Source organism: Pterocles gutturalis, unplaced genomic scaffold (genome assembly GCF_000699245.1).
Source record: "Pterocles gutturalis isolate BGI_N339 unplaced genomic scaffold, ASM69924v1 scaffold7669, whole genome shotgun sequence".
NCBI classification, from domain to species: domain Eukaryota; kingdom Metazoa; phylum Chordata; class Aves; order Pterocliformes; family Pteroclidae; genus Pterocles; species Pterocles gutturalis.
Window position 1 is genome coordinate 7,829 of NW_010135607.1, and position 20,475 is coordinate 28,303.

Sequence of the window (20,475 nt, forward strand, 5' to 3'; positions counted from 1 at the left end):
CCCATCCTCTCTCCCCTCGGTCCCCAGAGGGAACAGCACAGGAGAGAATAAACGTGCTTTTTGCTTAAGGAAAACCTCCCCGTTTGCTTAATAAATACCTTCCAAAAAGCTCAGCAGCTCTGTAAACATACAAGTGATTTCAATACTCAGTAAAAGTTCATCGTTTCCCTGCACTCCCAGCGAGAGGCTCGCGCTGGTCTGTGGTTACTGCGGGCGGGTGTGTGAGGACCCAGCGGAGTCCAGGGGACCTCCCAGGCTCCGCAGGGGCCCCGCCAACAACGCTGGGTGTTAAGAAGCCGGGTACATTTTTACGTTGATCCATCTGTGCAGCTCTGAGGTGAGAATCCTGTCGGTCCTGCAGCAACGCCGCCAGCTCAGAGCGGTCCAGGGAACTGAGAGGCGATGGTGGTGACATCCAGGAGAACTTTCTGGGAAAGGAGGGATGTGGCAGAGGGCTTTGGCTCTTCAGAACAGTGTCCTTCGCTCTCAGCAGCAGCCTGGCGGTCACTGAACACAGAAATACTCAGGGGAGAGAACACCCAGTGCCAGCCCCACGCTGGCTGCGCCTGGCAGGGGAGGGGAGACTGCATCTGGGGAGAATACAGCCCCCCATGGCTTTGAAACGGGAGAGTCCCCTACAAAAAGCAAACCCCACGGAAGTGCAACGAATTGGATCCTGGGCCAGATCCAACATGATAGTGCAGTAGGGCCCAAAGTCTCAATCCGCTCCTTTCCCAAAGCACTGACACGGTACCCAGGGGGTGCGCTGGCCTGGCCTCTCTATCCAATCCTCCAGCTTCGGAGAACCCCCCCCTTCACCCCTGAGGATTCCCTGAAGCAGGATATCTCACTCCCAAACTCAGCAGGTGCCCAGGGGCAAGGAATCTGCCTCTGAAATGAAACGAGGCGGGCTGAGGTAGGGAAGGTGCAGCTACCTTGAGTGACCCAGACCCTCTCCGTGCAGCAGACCCCGTGAGACAGCGCTGCTCCTCCCAGCCGCAGGCAGGGCACTCAAGCACAGTCCATCCTCCAGACACCAGTGTGCCACCACTGCGCCACCCCAGAAGGAACGTTCCCAGCTGTCTCCTCCGATCCAGCCTGCCCGATGACCACCTCCTCCAAGGGTTATCCCAGCACTCAGCCTACGGGATCAGCTCTCGGAGCCTTACCCTACACTAGAGAGCCGAAATCATGAGGTCGTCCTGCTTGGCAGGGCTGGTTGCGTGCCCAGAGGGGGTGGAAGTCCGGATTTTGTCAGTGGCCAGGCACTCCTGGCTGCTCACGCCTGTGGGAGTGATGTCCATGAGTTCTCCAGATGAACTAAGGGGGAAAGAGGGTGAGACAGAGATGCCCGACGAAGGATCGGTTGAGCCTGCAAACAACCTCGGGGGCTTTGGGACTAGGTTGGGTTCATATTGTGCCCTCAAGAGGATCTCCTGATCACTGACAGATTTGGGCATCTCTGCAAAGTCACTAGAGCTGTCTGACACCATCATGCAGTAGATGTCCTGGAAGGAGCTGCTTTTGCTGTCCAGGTTAAAGAGGCTGTCTATGAACTCAGCAAACTCCAGCACCTGGGGACTGGGAACATCAGTGAGCCGTCCATTCTGGAGGGATAACTCCTCACGAGGGGGTAAGGAGACGCGGTCCCCCTCGCTGCTGGCCCCCTCCTCGCTGCAGCGTCGCTGGGGGGTAGTGCCACCGCTGTTGAGCACATTGTCGGGGGCTTGAGTCTCCTGGGAGTGCTTGGAGAGGCTATCGGCAGCCAGCAGCTCTGTCCGCGAGCTGAGGGAGGGGTTCTCCTCGGGGATAACGGGGTCTATATAAAAGCAGTGCGTCTCGTCCTTCTCCATGACAGCATGGAGGCTGGGGGAGCCCCGGATGCTCCGGAAACCAGAGGAGCGCCTTGAGTCAAAGCTGTAGATGGATTCATTGTCCGAGAGGCTCTCCATGGTGGCGAGAGGGGCGCGACGGTCCTGCAGCTCCACAGACAGACGTTCCTTTGTATCCAGGAGGAGCAGCTCCACGGGGTCTTTCTGCACAGGAGAAAGTGGCTTTGTCTCATAGAACCCCTCCAAGCTGATTTCCGAGTGGGACTTGCTCCTGCAACGAGAACCAGACAACGTGAGGCTGCATCACTCCACGGAGCCGCCAGCTGCCAGAGCAGCCAGAGGAACCAAGCCTTGGGCAGAGTTCCTCATACACACTGAGGGCACATGTCGGTGCTCTAACCAGAGCCTCCACAACTGCAAGAAACCTCTTCTCTCTCCATCCTCCCAGCTGAAAATATTAGGCACAGTTTCTTCCCTCTGCAAACCCAGGTTCTTGCCCTTCTCCCTTTTCTCCTGGCTAAATGTCTTCCCTCTCAAGCATTGTTTTCACTAAGGACCATGGTTCTGCTCCCAGTTAAACCGGCAGTGCTTCCAACTGGAGCACCCAGAACCACGGCACAGTCTCCATGTGTGCTGATAAAGCCCTCTCTGACCCAACACCTCCGTGTTAGAGAGGATCGAGGCAAGAGATGAGGGACTAGCCTCTAGTTAACATACCACTGCTCACGCCCCAGAACCACCCCAGCCTCACGCCTTCCCCTCTGCTCCATGCTGGCAATCCCTGCCTTCCCTCCACGAGGCTGTTAGGGCATTGCCCATGACCAGTTCAGCTACTATTTGAGGCAGGAGACTTTAAAATTGGTAAAAAAAGGCAATTTCCTCAGCTTAAGATAAGCACTTTAGAAAGACTCCAGTTGCATGCAGAGTCTAAAGGCTCAAGCAGCTCCTCCAGAAAGACCCCGACACCGGGAAGGAGCTCCCCACACCAGGCACACACGAAGCCTGGATTAGCCGCAGCCAAAGCCACAGCCCTAAAGACAAGAATTTAAGGAAATACCTGGGAAAGAGCCTGAGCTGGGGAGCTGCACCTGCCGAAAGGACGCGATGTGCAGGGAAAGGTTTACAAGCGAGGCCAATATTCGATCCCTTTGTGACTTCGAGTAACAGTGATCCGAGAGCAGGCTCCAAGAACCCCCAAAAGAGGGAGTGGGACAGCCAGCCGGCTCTAACCTTGAATCAAACACAACCAACCTCCAACTGGTTCTGCTCTAGCACCTCCCTTGAGCCTCCTGCCCTCTCCCCCGTTCCTTTCCCTTCCATCTCCAAATTCCCCCTCTGCTTTCACTCACCTCAAAGGGAAGCAGCTCCTCGGGTCTGCTCTGGCTACGGCACAGAAATCTCTGCTGCTCGACCTAGTTCATCTTCTCAGTCTTACTGAATCCTTCACCAACGTGAGCCGACTCCTGTTCCTGCTGCTTCCTCCCAGCTGCGGCTCCGTTTCTAAGCTCTCCTTCACTGCCTCTGACCATTCCCTCTCTGTGACAAGAACCTTGCCATTTGCATATCATTTGCTGTCTTATCTTTCTCCTAAATTTCAGCCTCACTGGTGGTATCCCCAGGACACTCGGCTGTCCGTCACTCAGCACAGACCATCTTGCCCTGCCTCCTCCCACACGCACAGCTGCTTGTTGGGTCTCTTCACCTGAAATCTCCACAGAAGTGCTTCCCTTGCGGAGAAATAATCCTCTCCCCCCAACAACGCTGGCTTCTGTTTCCACTCACAACTCTGACTGCAGACCATCTTCCTTCTCTTATCTTCCCCGTTTTGTCTGCAAACACACCTTGTGTAATGCAACTGCGTGGTGGAACTCATGTTCCATCTCTGAAATGAGCCTTTGCCCACATTTTTATATTTATTCTCTTCTCTTCTTGCAAGTCTGTGGTCCTGCAATTCCTCATGCACTCTGAAAATCTGCAAGGAGTCTGTGTGCCATTTCCTGGAGGAACACTGTTCATGGACACAGCAGCAGCTCTTCCCCAAACCCCTCCTGGATGCTCTTCCACCCTTCCGCCTTTGCCAGCCTGCTGATGCCGTGCTCGGTGATGGTCCAGCTTGCAGAGAACAACCCCTGTGGGAACACCCTCAGTGCTCACAACGTGCCTCTTCCCCTGGTCTGCTTTCCACTGGACCGAGCCTCCTGCTCTTGTCCTTCACAAACAGGACACCAACCGCTCTCCCCTCTGTGTCCATGTTCCCAGATCGTTCTGGTTATGATGCAACTTGTGTAATACCATAAAGTAGCTTTAAATGCGTATGTTCTGGTAAGCGTATGGCTTCCACTGCTTCTCAGCTGTTACAAATCACCATGTAGGCTATCTGAGCACACAAATCACCCAGGAAAACAGAAATTTGGCTGCAAGGCTGCAAAGCTTTTCCTTTACAGTTTCAGGGAAAACCCCACTGGTCTGGATAAGGAGGAAAGGAAGTTTCTTCCATACCCTCAACTTCTAGGTTCTCCAGATCTTGCTGCACTCACAGATTCATCAGGATTTTTTCCCCCTTAACATGACACACGACATAGTAAAAGTCCCACAAAGGCAGCCCGTGGATCTATCCTTTCCACCAACATTGATCACAGTGCCCTGAAAGAGGACCCACACCCAAAGCCACCAATCCTTCAAATAAATCAGAGATCCTTACTTGGTGCTGCTGTTCCTTCTGTCCGCCGTCACGGCTCCAGTTCCGATCTGTACCGAGGGTCCGCTAGGCAGGGGCTGGCTCTGGAAGATCAACTCTGGGGTGAGATCCACTTCTGTAGGACTCACCATCACTTTGGCTGCAGAGAGTAAAGCTGTTTTCCCCTTGTTGTAATTCTCCAGGACCTAGGTCAAGGCAAGCAGAGGAACAGCAGTGCTTTACCGGAGAGAGGGGCTCTGCTCTTCTCGGCTCAGGACCCTCAAAGGGCTGGATTTGCCTCTGCTGCTTACCAATGCCTTCCACAAGCACAGGGCAGGGTCTTGAGATAAGGATTATATGAGGGAATTCTGACAGACTCTATCCTGTGAGAACCCAGTGCTGGGGAGGTGACTGGCAGGATGCTGGCAGGAGCAGCCTCCAGACCAGCAAGGCAGAGGAGACTTGGCTAAATCCCTGTGGTCGAGCTGCATGGCCAGGAGCTGGGGCTTAGCAGCCAAGAATCATCCTACAACCATCGCCCATCAGCTCAGCCACCCCTCAGACTAACCCAGGGGCTGCAGCCGCCGCGGCTTAGTGGCCAAGCCCCATCCTACAACCATCGCCCATCAGCTCAGCCACCCCTCAGCCTAACCCAGGGGCTGCAGCCACCGCAGCTTAGTGGCCGAGCCCCATACTACCACAGCCACCGCGGCTTAGTGGCCAAGCCCCATCCTACAACCATCGCCCATCAGCTCAGCCACCCCTCAGACTAACCCGGGGGCTGCAGCCGCCGCGGAGAGGACTCTGTCGCAGCGTGGGTTTCACCTGAACCGCAGGCTGTGACGGGCAGCTTCTGATAGAAGGAACATTATCGTGACATGAAATTTGGAAAGACCACCTAACCTGGGGCTGTGGGCACTGGGATGGATATCCACATTGCATTTCCAGACCTCGTTCCATCCTGCGCTAACAGCCTGGGCACGACTGGCCCAGAGCACAACCTTCTTTCCTCCTCCCATCCAAAGTAAATGGTTTTGTGTATTTAAACAGCCATCTTTCCTGGGCAAGCCTGGGACAAGGCGCTCATTTCATTAGGGCACCTAATTGCTCTTGCAATAAGAATTCCTAAAACTGGAGCCCACCCAGGGGACCTGCCCGGCTCTCCACCAGGCACGCAGAGCTCTGGCTCGGCGCCGAGCAGCCTGATCAGCTCACCCACAACAATTGCCATGCCCCGTGGTTACAGCTCACCTCCCAGCACCACGCTGAGCCTTTCTTGCCCAGACCCGGGCCAGAGCCCACGGTACCGCGCTGGATGATCCCTCCCCGCCCCTAATCCCGATTCTCTGCGTTACCTTGTTGAGCCCTTCCATGACCACATACGGGAGGTGTTCGTGCAGCATCGCCGGCGAGATGATCACTTCGTTGAACGCCTTGTTGTCACCCCAGATAGCAAAGTACGTGGGATCCTCCTGCTCGCAGCAACTGGAAGAGGAGTTGAGAACCAGACAGGGAGCAGGAGATGAACAAGCAGGCCAATATTTTGTCATGGAAAAGAAACAGCAGGTTGCAGAGACAGAAAAAAAGCAACAGGAGGAAAAACAGAGGGAGAAGATATTAAAGTACACATGTTACGTTGCTCCACAACTCTGCACTAGCCAGCAGCGAGATGATTCGCTTTCTGTTCTGACAGCACAGACACAATCACCATAAGTGGAAAAAAAATAATAAAATCACCTCCTTCATAGATGGGTTCCTGTCTCGAGGAATCTTTTCCAAACGAAATTCTTCCCCCCACCCGTGGGCTGGCTCCACAGCTCAGCGCATACTCACCAGCACTGCTCCGCAGGGTGGTTGTGCACCACGTGGATGATGCGGCCGGGCGGGTAGAGCGGCGTGCTCGCAGACAGGGCGATGGTCAGGTCGCTGGGATGCGTCCAGAGGCGATTACTCGTTACCGAGTTTTCTTCCGTCTCTTCAGGAAGCTCTGACTTGGGTATGCACTTCGTAGCACCCACGATGATTCGCCACTGTTGAACACAAGGGAAAGGGGGAAGGATATTGAGAAGAGAAAAACATCAAAGAAAAGCAGAGTCATCTCATAAGACACTACTGGGGGGTTTAAACCAAATACCTAATGCTGGAAATGAGAAAAACAGGTCTTGTGCTTAACTAATGGACCTAGAGATAGAGAGGATGCTGCCCAGAAAGTTCTCTTACTTTCCCAATTTTAATCTTAGAAATGGTAACATCTCATCCTTCCTTTTTTTTTTTGCTGGAGGTTTTTGTAGAGGTAAGGATGCAGAGCAAGCACCAACTTGTCCATCAACTGATAACTGAATAACTTCCAGAATAAACAAAGTAGATGGAATCTGAATTTTTAATGTACAAAAATAAGCAAAAGATGATACAATATAGACAAAAATTCTGTTTAGGCTTTTCTTTATGCACTAAAAGAAATCCTAAAAAAGGAAAAATTCACCAAAAACCACAGAAACCAAACCACAAAAATAAACGTTAAGCTCAGTTTTGTCTCTCTAAGGTCATTTCTATTCTATTTATCCCTAAAAATCTTAATGTCTTATGTTTTTTCCATCTCAGTGTAACAGTAAAGAAGCCTGAGGCGGAACAACTTCCCACATTTCCTATCTCCAAACATTAACAGACCGCTTATCCTGGAACAGCACCACCCAGACAGCACGCACCAGCGCCTAGACGCAGACAACTGCTGTGCTTCCGAGCCTGATACCATTTGGTACCGGCCAAGAAAAGCTACAGTTGGAACACAGACTGCAAAACAGGCTCAGATGAGAAAATTTCCTGCTCAGTTATTTTAGACCTGCCACGGTGAACCTGCAGCACACGAGCCAGAACCGTCACACAGACGATACAGCCCTGCGCCCTGACCTCTCCAGCTGCCTCCCAGCTCTCGCCAGCGCTCCACGGGTTAATTAACAGCGGTCACAGGAGAAGCCTGCGGTCTGGCGAGGTGACACTGAACGTTTACCATTGCTGTCAGGCGCCTGGTTCATCTTTCCTCTTACCTTTGGTTTGTTACTTCTTTGAAGAACATCCAGAAGCTGCCGGCGGAACCCCTCCAGCTGCGAGAGCCCGATTCTGGAAAAGAGGAAGGGGTGTTTGCAATGGGCAGCAGGGACACACAGCACAGAGGAAGGAGAAACCACGCTACAAAGGTACTGCAAGAACGGAGCCATGCCGGAACGCCGATCATCTCAGAGCTGGGCTCTGGCGTCGCCCAGGAACCAGGCTACGAGGAAACCATCGTGACAATGAGTATGAAATGGAACAGAACCAGATCGGTGCACACAGATACGAGAGAGGTCAGTGTACAGAGAGGGAGGAGATGATGCCATCCCAGAAGTGTGACACAGAGCAGATGAATGAGAAAGTGACAGAGCCATAAACCACCACCAAAGAGATCACAGGATGGAGACGATTTTGTCGTACAGGTTAGCAAATGGCACACACGATACCATTGAGTCCTCTCCCTCCACTGAGTTCTACATGCCCTATATTGGACCCACAAATGTCACCATTTACCTGAGGTCACACAACAGGGCAGAAGTGAAAGGAAAACGCGGGTTGTCTGGGTCCTGGTCCAACGCCCTGCTCAGCAGAACGTGCACCGGGAGATGAGGTGAGACATGCCGAGAGAGAAGAAACGAGGGAGCCGGTTCAGAGATGGGATGATAGGGAACAGGTACTCGGGGACAAACAGTACGGAAGGAGGTGACAGCACATCGAGTTCAGGACAGAGCGTGAAGATGAGATAACACAGGCAACCAGGAGATGGCATCGGCACGTCAGACACCGCAAGGGGTGTCACTACAGAGGCGGGATAGCCACCCCTCCCCTTCGCACAGGCAGGTGAGAGACAGGGTTATTCCTATGAGAAGGGTGTGAAACACCAACGTGGGTGCCCAGGTAAGAGAGACAGCAATAGAGGTGACAAGGGAGACAAGTAAGCAGCGTACAAGGACAGGGAAATGAGGGAACAGATACGATCTTGGTGTTTCTGAGAGGGAACAGGTGACTTTGGCACACAACAGCAGATACTCAGCCAGAAATCCAGACACTTCTCAACTTGCCTGGGCACGAGATCTTTGCCAAGCACGACTGCAGTCACAAACTCTTTTGAATACTCCATGGCATCCTCACTGGAACAGAAACAGGACCAAGAAGAAGCAAACAGGGTTTCACTAGCAGCAAACTGCATTTCACTCCCCATTTGCCACTGGTGTCAGAGGTTACCAAACAGTCAACCTGGGTCATAAAAACCACAACCCAAGCTGCTCGAGCCTTCTGGGACTCGCACCTTGATAACGAAAAGCCTGATATCCACCTCCCATGCCCCAGGCAACACTACTCTGTATATGGCTCTGGATATACTTGTGGAGGGCTGTACTTTAACTCAATGCCTCATTTTCCAATAGTTTGGGAATGGCCAGGACAGCAGAAAGAAAATATCCCACTATAGAGACACTGTAGAACTGCGATGGCCACCTTCTGCTGCAACCCAAGCAGCACCAAGATGAGAGGGAATGAAGGCTTCCAGTCTATGAGCTGGTTCTGCTGCCAGCTGCCTTCCCAGAAACCTGCTTCTGAACCAGTTACTGCACTTAGAGGTGATCCTGGGCACAGTGCAACCGAAGTGTGGCAGGCAGGGGCACCTTCCTGAACTCTCCAACCGTTGAGGTAGCGCAACACAGCTCAGCCTGAGCTCCAGGAGTGGAAGCTCTGAGCAGAAAGCTGTAAAACTCACAAAACTCCTCTAGAGCTGCACAAGACCAGGGATTACTATCGTAAGGCATGCCAGCACCCCAATTCCTTAGCAGGATGGTTTAAAACCCTTGGCTGCTCCTGGAACACGAAGCAATAATTATCACAAGAAGCTTCTGATGATCCACAGCTGCCTTCGAATGCCCCCGTGATGTCTGTCACAACTCGACAGACATTCTCTCGCTTCACAGCAATCGAGAAGGATGTTTTTCTTTGGCTGCCATGTAAATAAGGTGGCCAGCAGGTCTGTTCCAATTTACAGTGGGAGGAACTCACTATACCTCTCTCCAGAGATGGGAGGCAGCTACCCCAGCTCCCCCCTAGAGCAGAGGGCGAGGAACCGGCACCCGAGCAGCACAGTCCCTCTGACCTGCTGCAGGCGAACGACAGCAATCACACCCCAGAAGTGCTGGGCTGTCAGCTGCAAAAGGAGTCCAGACAACTAGACCAACTGATGCAGACACCCCTGTTTGGTCAGATATCTCCCATATTGTATATCTTGGCAGCTGGGGAGAGCTGTATATCTCACAGCAGCTGGGGAGAGGACACAGTGGCACTGTGCAGAGAACAAGGGAACTGCACCCTGTCCACACCTTGCATCTTCCACTAGTGGGGGTGAAATCACAGCTATAGCCACCGACAAGTCATAAACCAGAGTATTTTGGAGAGTGGCCACCCACCATCATAACCCAAACTCCCAACACAGAGCAAAGGCTGCCAGCAACCCTCCGCTCCTATCAGCTGCCTCTCCATTTCTCTGCAGGCTTCTCAGGGCAGAGACTTGGCTTTTCCTGCTCCTCAGAGCATCGCAATCAGGAGCTGACCCAGCTGCAATCACACACCCCCTCTCTGTCAGCGGTCCTCCTGCCCCAGCACCTACCTCAGCAGCCCACCTGGGGGAGAATAGGCAAAGCACTTCAGCGAGGGGTACTGCGGGCGCAGGAGGAAGGAGAGGATGGCAGCGGTGCCAGCCCCGAGGGAATGACCAACCACAATCAGGCCGTAGTGTTTCGTTCCTCTCCCCTGAAAACAAAAAACAAGACAAGAAATTGAGGTCAGAGTGAGAGGTAAGTCCACCACCCCCAAAACTGTCCCTTTCCCCAGCTGGGAGTCTCTGCCCTACATGAGCCCTCCCGATTCCAGCTAACCGGCTCTTCCACCCACGGGAACCAGCGAGGCTATGTTCGATTTTGAAACAGAACCAGAGTTCTGATTTACACTGTTCAGTCTGAGCCACAGTGGCAGTCCCAGAGCCCTCCTGCCCTGCTGCATGGCTGGAATTCATCCCCTTCTGCTGTTCTTTCCTACATTTCCATCAGTGTTTGACCTGCTGGGTCTTCCCTAAAAGCAAAAAGGCAGGAGGAAAGAGGAAATGTACACTCAAGCTGTTTTGAGTTATTTGGATTTCTTACGAGCCTTTTGCTCCTCCTCAAATTTGATCATACCCGAGTCCAGGCTCACACATCTGAGGTCTCCTTGGTTCTCAAAACTACTCCTTCCATTAATTCCACCACTCGTGCAAGCCAAAACCCAGAAGTTTTAACTAGCAGCTTGAACAGTAGTTTTCTAAGTCTAGATGCTCTCAACAGCTGGCAACTGTTCAAGTAATCCAGAGACAAAACTATTTCTCTGTCCCTGTGGGTCGGGTCCAGCTAGTTACACTATTTTTCATCAGTTAGAAGGTGGACCCACCACACACGAAGGCAGCTTTGAACAGAACAGAATACGATGTTTGTTATCACGCACAGGAGACAACCAAAGCCTAGCGCTCCGAACGCTGCCCTATCCTTACCAGTCAGGCAGCAACTGAGGAATAAAACAGCACAACAGGAAAAAATCCTCATGAGCAACAGCTCACTTCAGAGCAATTTTCACTTTCTGGGCAGTGAGGAATACCACACCCAGTGAAGAAGTCAGACGCCTGCATACGTCTCCCTGTCTCTCCCAACCATCACAAGGCAGACACTCAGCACTGACCGGCGCGCCACTCGTGTTTCAGGGAACCATCGAGGCTTTTATCCCTCTTTTCTGTCTCCCAGGAGCTATTGCTCATTTCCCCACGGGCGCTGCTCAGGTCCAGGCACTCTTTGGGCACGAGAAGAGGCCAGCGGGCTGGCAGCAGGGGAGGCGGCGGCTCAGAAGCTCCCTCCCCAGCGGGGACACAGGCTGGGCTGTTACCGGTACACACACTAAGGTAAGCTGCTCCCTAACACCTCCCTTGGGCTCTCCAATAGCTCTCCATCACCAGAAATGTGCGCACACAGCAGTCAGCACGGCATCCTACTGCTCTCTCCAAAGAGAATCTCCATAGAGATGGGATTTTAGTTCCTGGTGATTTGTTTTTAATGTTCCCTGTCCTCCATTGCCACCAAATGGGACTTTGTGCCTTAGCTCTGCCTGAGAAAAAAACCAAAAATCAGGAACTCTGCAGTATTGGTGGTTTCAAAATAAAAAAAGCCTTGGGGGAATGAGTAACCAGTTGTCTGTCTGGCAATCCAGAGGGACAGGAATTGAAGGAAGATTTGGGAAATTAGTACAACAGATTCAGGGACATGGAAGCTTCCCTGAAACCAGCGGTTTGGGGAAATCTCGTCTCCTGTACAGCCTGCAAGGATAAAAGAAAACCAATACTCACTAAGTCTCGTCCAAAAGCTTGGGAAAGCACCATTTCTTGCTCCAATTTCTTCTTGATGTACTCGGCAGATAGCACCATTCCCTGAAGGAAACACAAAGGACGGGATGTAAACGGCTGCGTATCAGCCCTGATCCAAACACGTAGCTGCCACCATCCTGCCCGGACGCTGAGCGAGCCCCGGAGTGCTGCACGGCTCGCGGCGGGGCTGAGGAAAAACCCCGACTTGGCTCCGCACTCAGGAACAGGCTTCATTAGGCACACGTCTTGGCTCACTGACCCCCAGAGCCACCAACTGCTCAGAAGTTAACGGCCGTTCTTAAATGGAGAGAACACTCAACGGCCCTATTCCAAGGTGCAAAGTCTGGAAATAAACCCACCAGCACCAACCACCCCGCTTCGGAAACACAAGGTTGGGTCGCTGGTAAAGGAGACGCCGGGACCCGCAGTAGAACAGAGAAAAAAACTTTTGATTTGCTGCATGTCAGCGCCTGCAAAACTGTCCTCTTCCACTTCGATCTGTGAATCAAAGCATGAACTAGCTGAGCAAGTTCACAGGGAAGATAACACGAACACCACGCCAGCACCGGAGGGAAGCGGTGGCAGCAGCAGCTGTACAGGAAGAGTTATCGACGACTGGAGAAGGCAGCAACTACTACGGGGATTCAGCTGTCAAAGGACATTCATCACAAGTTATTACAGGTTTTTATTCACTAGAAGCTAAGAACTGCTGGAAGATGGGAAACAAGCTGATAGTCTGGTTCTGAACATTTATCCTCTCCCCAACGGCTGCATCTGAAGTGTTTCTCCCTCTGTGCAATAATTACAAACGCAGTTCATCTGTTACCAGGATTTGGTCCCTTGCATAAATCCCTGGTTATGCCTTTACTCCAGTTGAATTCAGCTGAAAAACAGCCATGTAATCCAGGGTGAACACGGGTAAACAGAAATCAGCAACTTCTAATTTGGTGATTACAGCCCTCCAATAACTCCCACTGCCTGGGCTGGCCAGCACCCAGGGGAAATCATCTGCTTTGCTGCTTTCCATTACACCCCTACCTGAAAACGGCAGAAGTCCAAAGGGAACGTTATTGAGAGCTGTTTCATCTCAGAGGCATCAAAGAATTCACGGCCCTCTCAAAAAAAGCAAAGAAATGGGGAATTTTCCAAGTCCTCAATATCAACCATACCACGAGAACCCATCGACTGCTGACGAGAGAGCAGAACACGGGTGATGGTGCTGAGCCGGTGAAGGGGATGGTGCTGCAACGCTGCCACCTCTGTCCAACAGCAGACGCCGGGATATTTCCTGCCTGTGTTCAGATCTCTCAGCAGCCATTCAGAAGAGCCCCCATCTCCAGCTCTAATGACAAGTGAACGGCAGACTATCTACATGAATTTCTACCATGAATTTAGGATTCTATTTTTGAAAAGCCTGACCCAAATCCATGGTGATATTACTAATGGGCTGTTAGTCAGCCTTATAGCTGTATTTTTGATAATTACAGCATATTCTAATATAGACAGCGATTTTAATATTATGGAACGAGACTTATCACTGCAAAGTTTTAGGCTTTCCATTCAAGAGGACAATGTTTTTCTAAGTTTCAAAGGAATAAAACTACCTGGGCTTAATTTTCAAACCTCATGTGTAACGAACCAAGCAGACTGGAGGTCTGGGGAAAGCGAAACGGAAATATTCTGTATTGCTTCGCAGCTTGAAGGCACACAACTGCTCTGTGACATTTGAATTGTGTGTGTGAAAACCCCCAGAGGGGGTCTGTCTGGGAGAGACGAGAGCTGGGACGTTGTTGCTCTTCCTGACAGCTCTATCAGGCTGCTGAGAGCTGCTCCCACCACTGAGCTTTCAGGGTCCCTCCTCGCAGCCACCGCGGCTCATCCCAGCTGGCTCAACACCAGCAAACAAACTTCCAGAATATCACCATTTTAATAGTTTTTTTCTATACAAGTTCAACAGAATTAAGTATGGACCCATGCCCTTAACTTATTATTTTCAAATTAACTTGGTTATAAAATCAGCGGATTTTATTTCAAAAATAGTGAAGCTAGATTTTTTTTTTGCAGTTAATTTCTCCTAGAGATTGTCACAACCCCCTTTTTTTTCTATTTTTGGCACGCTAACCCATAAACCTTAGTTACAGCTATGTTTTTTGACCCAAAATAGCTCAGAGACTTAATATGTATATTGTAACTGCGGCATTCGCAGCAACCCAAGCCAACGCTTTCAGCTGTGGCACGGTGGAGCGATAAGAAGGCTCATGGAAACATCAAGAGATTTAATTCGTAGGATGTCTGATCGGCACTGCGTGAAGCACAGCGACGGGTGGGCTCCGCAGGTGGAGATAACAGAGCACGGCAGCCTGCGGGGTGTGCGCGACGGAATCAGGGAAAAAAAATAAAAATCCCAGAAATCAGACAATGGACAGGAAGGTCCCGAACGGCCAAGTGCTTTTCTCCAAATTAAATGTGTAGCAAGACACTTCATTTATTTTTGTATTAAAGTTGATTTCTGGACATTAAAAATGCATCAAGACAGACATTTTTAAATTCTATTATCTCCATTAGTTTCCCCCAGGAATCAACAGTACATTATTGTCTGAAGATTAATACTGATAATAATTTAAGATAAAGCTCTATCTCTGTACTAGCAGCAATCAAAAAAGAAATAACACAAAGGCCAACGCAAACCGCAATATAGAAGAAAGGGAATGAGCTGATAATGTTTCATGTAACATTCATGGGAATATTTTCATGGAAAGATCAAAAGAAAAGCCTGCAAGGATCTTTCTGCACATGAAAATGGAACAAGCTCCCCTTGCTTCCCTCTGCTTTCCTTCCACCGTTCTTTGTACGAGCCGCTGACCACACCGACTGCACGGTCACTGTGAGCCCAAGGAACCAGCACAAACCCAAGTGACGTTATCACTGACAGCAGACCCGACGCTCCAGAAGTGTTAAACAAATAGATTCACAGAGCTGATGGGACCATATACCACCTCCTCGATCTGCGCTGCCGTAACACGTCCTGTGGAACTGCCAGGCTGATTTATTTTCTCATTTTGAGGGAAACAAAGGGAATACCCACAGCAGGTACACAGTATGGCATGGCCCTCGTAGGACAGGCTGAGAGAGTTGGGGCTGGGCAGCCTGGAGAAGAGAAGGCTCTGGGGAGATGGTTTTGAGCTGAAAAAAGGGGGAGATTGAGCTGAGATATTAGGAAAAAAATTTTTTCTTGTGCAGGGGGTGAGGCAGTGGCCCAGGGTGCCCAGAGAAGCTGTGGATGCCCCATCCCTGGAGGGGTTCAAGGCCAGGCTGGATGAGGCTTTGGGCAACCTGGGCTGGTGGGAGGGGTCCCTGCCCATGGCAGGGGGTGGGACTGGGTGGGCTTTAAGGTCCCTTCCCACCCAAACCAGTCTGGGATTGTTTTCAAAAAGATACACTCCAGGAGACTTGGAGACCACAGAGCATCCAAACACCACTTTCGTAGCTAACCACTTCTCTGTCAGACCCACATCCAGCTAACGTTTGAGTACAGAGTTATCCATCAGCCACTACTCCCTGAAGCAGAGCATCCAAGCACAGAGGAGAGGTTTGGCATTCCGGCAGGACATCACAAACGAAGCAGGAGCTCTCAGCTCACCGCTCTCAAGGAGTTACGAGCTAAGCGCACCGCCCCGAAGGGACCCCGACCAGATGATGTGCAGCATCTTGTCTCCCTGAGCAGCAGCAGCCTTTCCAGCAGCTGCTATGTCCCTTCCAACACGCACAACCTCCAGTTTGTCTTTTTCTTTCCCAATCTGGCGCCGCATCTTGAGAGGCTGCCAAATTCCCGATAATCTTAAAACTCAGCATGTGTGTCATTTCTTTGCTGGGCTGGGGCAGAGGCCAGCTCCACAGCAAATTGATTTAGCCCCGTCCCGATGGCCAGCACTGACACATCCCATCAGCCTAATTACACAGACACAAGCCCTGCCCGGAGCCCTTGATGAGGTTCGCTGCCTAGCCCATCGCAACAGAATCTTAAACACCTTCTCAGGGATTGATTGCAAATTCTGAGAAGGTCATTGGAAGAAAAAGTAATTTGAAGGACTGCAATAATTCTGTTCTGTTCCACAAATGCCTTCTACAGGTCAGTTTTTACTAATTGTACGGGGTTTTTTTTAATTACGGACAGTGATTTTAAGTGTTACAACTACGGATTTTATTTTAACATCAAGGCCATTTCACTGCAGTTATGTAACACCCTTCTTAAGAGCATCCCAAGCAATTAAGATCACTTTTTTTTTTGCCTATAATTAAAAAGTCAAAACATTAGAAAAAGTGGGGTTGGTTTGTTTTCTTCTCTTTCACACACCTTGTGTCCCAGCCACGTTCCGTGGTGCCCCTCGACCGGCAGGCGCTCTGCATCCCCGGTTAGATCGGTCAGGGCGTCCTGGAAGAAACGCAGTCACCAGCCTCAGGGAAGCCAGCCACCTCGGGCAGGTCAGGAGGGTCTCAGCCCCTCCTGAAGGTTTGCCGGGGTGGCCAAGGGCACGCGGAGCCACTGCACAGTGCACTTACTTTTGGAGAGAGAGTTCCTCGGATACTAATGACCACCTTCTTCTTATCATGGTCCACAGCCACGTAGAAAGGTGTTTCATAGACCTGGAAAAGATCCACGACTAACGATCAGGTGAGACACTCCTGTTTATTCTCCCTCTCAGGGAAAAGGAGGCAGAGGCGCTGACAGGTTACACCTTGGGGGTAAGCACTCCTCTGAATGATCTGATTTTTGGCAGTAGCAAATATTTCTGTCCCAGTGGCAGAGTTTCTTGATGGAGAAAGAGGATTGGAAGCTCTAGGGTCAGAAAAAGGCTTAAATTTCCTTTTTTGCACCACTACACCTGGAAGCACACAAACCCCATTAGGAAATGCCCCCAGATATGAAGGGGGTTGCAGATTCTCCTTACTGCATCGTGGCAAGATGTGTAAACAATGTCCACCGAGGTCATGTTCTCATCCAAGAAGTGGCGCCGGATGGCAATGGCGTTGCAGCCACAGCAGTTATCCTCTTCAATGGTGACACCAGGTGCATAGCGGGGACGGGAAGGACAGAAACAGCAGCATCTGCAGAAGAAAAAAAAATAAAAAAGCTTTGAGGAAAAGAGGAACCCTTGTAGGAGCTCTCAGCATCAAAAAGGGGCACTGGGATCAGATGCAGTTTTCCTTCTGAGCACCAGAGAGAGCTCCAGTGCAACCAGTCCCCAAGGAACCGGTGCGTGCTGGGGCTGGGATCTCTCCTCAAAGGATACGAAGCTTCGGCGCAGTCCTATATTGCTTTAACGCACAAAGCCGCTAGCATTTACTGCGATCGAGGTCTATTTATTTAAAAAAAAAAAAGTGGGTTTAGAATCATTCCAGAACAAAACCGGATGCACAGATCTTTTTTTTCCTTCTTTCCCTTATGAGACACTTCACAAATAGAAGCACTCAAAAGAAAATATATTCCTCCTAATAGGTTCAGCACAGAAGTCACCTGTGTAAGTGCAAAAAGCTCAACCCCAAAGAGAATCTGATGGCAGCATAACGGCAGCTGAAAGCAAACATTTAAAATAATGCGATCCTGAACGGAGCTACAGCACTGCTGCCGCGAGGTGAGCACCGTGCAGCACGGCACAAGAACACTTCGTCAGAGGGAACACAGCACAAGCTCTGGCCAAGTCCTGGCGACGCTTTAATAAAGCCCCAAATGTCAGCTCCCTGCATATCTGGCCCTGCTGACAGATCCCATGTCTGAGCTCCACGGCAGCTATTTTGACTCAGTGTGAGAGCAGGCTCGTGCCAGCTGAGCTCTTTCTGCTGGCTGTTCAGGCTGCACAGGACTGGCACGATGTGCAGCGCACCAGAGAGGAGAGAGCACAGCACAGGCTGGTTCACTGAACACAATAAACTGTCAGGAAGAGAGGGAGGGGAAAGCCACGGGAGTATGAAGGCACAGAGTTACTGAGAGACGGAAAGAAAAGGCATGAGATGGGAAAAGAGGAGAAAAGAAGGAGGAAGAATAAATAGAGGGGTGATGAAGAGAACAAACTGATGAAAGAAAGGAAAATTCTAAATCTGGGAGAAACAGAAGGGAAAAGGGAAGAAGGCAGAGTGCTGGACAGGATGGCCACTCACGAGCAGGATCTGGCCAGGCGACAGAGTCCACAGGTGGGCTTCCTCATCAGGTATATGGGCCAGCCGTAGGCAGCCAGGGCAAACAGCATGTAGTAGCACACCTCCTTGTACCGCTGCATCTCTTGCTGAAAGAGACAGAGACTTAAAGGCCCTCATTCCCTTTTAGACAGTGTGTTTTCCCTGCTGTTTCCCTCTTTTCCATCACAGACAGACACATGCACCCTTATTTCTGAGCATCATCCTCCTCCCTCAGCACCCGAGCAGCACCGTCAGCATTTCCAGGTGGCTGCAGCAGAGCAAGATCCTGCCCCTCCCAAGAACAGCTCAGCGTTTTCCCAAGCAGAGGGACCCCGCTAGCTGTTTAACAAAACTAGGAGCTAGTTGTAGAGAAACCCTCCTGCGTTTCAAACACCCTGTGCAAAGGAAGGTCACCCTCTGCGGGTCTTGCCCCATCCTAGCCTAGCTGAGGAGAAGATGAACTAGTTTAAGTCCCAAGAAGATGACTTCTCTGGATATATTGCTTTCCCATAGTCACAGCCGTAAGGAAGATGCCCAGAGAGGACCAGAAAGCCAGCCTGGGGCCAGTGCTGTCTTCTATAAGCTCTGCTGACACCTATTCAGAACACGAGCGGGATGTCAGGATTAAACACCGGGCAGCACAGCACAGCCACGAGCAGGTTAATCACAGAGTCACTGGGACGGGGTCACTCTTGCCTCTCTTGTGACAATATCTTCTGATCAAGGGGAGCGAATAGTTTGCTCCACAGCAAGCCAGGAGAAAAGCCAAGCTTAACGCACACAGAGCAGAACAGAGCACAGCCGCTGCCACCCTGAGACCTGCCGACGGTCAGCCCCGGGAGGGAAGGCTGCAGCTCTCTGCAGGCAGCTCAGCCCTGCCTGCTGGGCTCCGCGAGCTGCTGCTTCCGTACGGAGCTCTGCACGAGACCCCGGCTGCAGCGCTCAGCTCCTGCCGCTGCCTTCGGAGAAACCTCACATCGCCTTCCCCATCTCAGCTGAATTGTTTCCCACAAGCAGGGGACAGACAGATAATGCTTTAAAAGTGATCTGAAGGCAAAAAAAAAGAAACCTCCAGAGAGCAAGCATCGTTTTTATATTCTATTGTATTAATCTTTACATTTTTTTTATTATTCCAGAGAGGTGCAGGAAGGAATAAGAGAAGCCACTGAGACAAAGACAACAGGCTACACAGGGAAGGCATGCTGAGTTTGCAAGATCACGGTCCAGTGACTTACCGCGTTCTTCAGATCCAGGTACTTTGTGTTCCTGGTCACTGGCATCCCAGACAGAAAAGCTAAAATGTCATTGTTTGCCTGTAAGTCACAAACATACAGAAAAATTCTTCTGTGTGACACCAAGACAAAAATCTACACCTGAGAAACAGAAAACACTGCGTAACCTGGGACAAGAGACTTTCAATTATCCCAACCAGGCTCTTTGATTCCAGCTCTGCTGGTCTTATTTCTGCCTGATCTCATCACTGCTGTCTGAACCTCACCTCTGGGGAAAAAAAAAAAAAAACCCTCAAAAAAATTTCTGCTGGGTTGACAAGATGTAAATCTCAATACCAGTAATGGCTTGGGGATTTAGGATTTTTTCCCTGAAGTTCCTCCTGCAGCTTTACCTAGATGCTGGAGTCTTTTCCACATCACTGTACAGGAGGAATCATCTTCCCCTTCGCTTTCAAGTACCTACCACCTCCTTCCAGACCCATCTGGGGTCAAGAGCTAAATCCGTACCTATCACCTGCCTCGAAAAGACGACAGGTTTCACAAGCTTGGCTCAGTTGGGCCCTTTGGGAGTCTCAGAAAAAAGCTGCTAAAGAAGTTAGTATTTTTATTTTCCAGCTCAGCGACTGGTGATAGCCCATCACACACCAGAAAGGCGGTGGGCAGAGTCACGCGGTGCTCACACAATGAGTCACAGGAGCAGCAGGTAAGTCGGAGGCCAAGCGAGATGCCCCCAGCTCCCTCCACCCACCTCATCCAGCACGGCGTTGCGCTTGGCCCGCTGCCGCTGCCGCAGGAGAACCAAGCCCGCGATGATGTCAGACGGGACGATGTCAAGGTCTCGGAAAAACTCAGCGAAAAGGTAGGCGATCTCGGAGTAGGCGTCCTGCAAAATCCAGGGAGAGAAGAGTTGAGGAGGAGGAGCTGGGGTGTGCGGAGTCTCAAAACAGGACATAGGAGAGCCAGTGCGGCAGCAACGGCCTCGTTTCTGTAGCTGGGTCTCCAAAACATCCCCGAGATCCCTTCAGGGAACACCGTATCTGGTCTAACCAAATTAATCTCTCATTTATTTCACACAGTCACAGGCAGGAGCCTCAGCTGAGGCTGGAT

At 51.0% G+C, this 20,475-nt stretch overlaps 1 protein-coding gene across 1 annotated transcript; it reads right to left on the bottom strand.

Annotated features, from left to right (window-relative positions):
• Positions 1-1,175: 1,175 nt before the first annotated feature.
• Positions 1,176-20,251, bottom strand: DAGLA (diacylglycerol lipase, alpha; the record flags this gene model as incomplete). Its single annotated transcript, XM_010081959.1, has 14 exons — positions 1,176-2,103; positions 4,534-4,715; positions 5,865-5,994; positions 6,343-6,539; positions 7,554-7,626; positions 8,619-8,687; positions 10,190-10,332; positions 11,945-12,025; positions 16,317-16,394; positions 16,523-16,606; positions 16,912-17,068; positions 18,119-18,243; positions 19,372-19,449; positions 20,117-20,251. Coding segments are annotated over 14 exons (2,460 nt in total), but the record flags the coding sequence as incomplete, so codon positions are not given.
• Between the last annotated feature and the right edge of the window lie 224 nt (positions 20,252-20,475).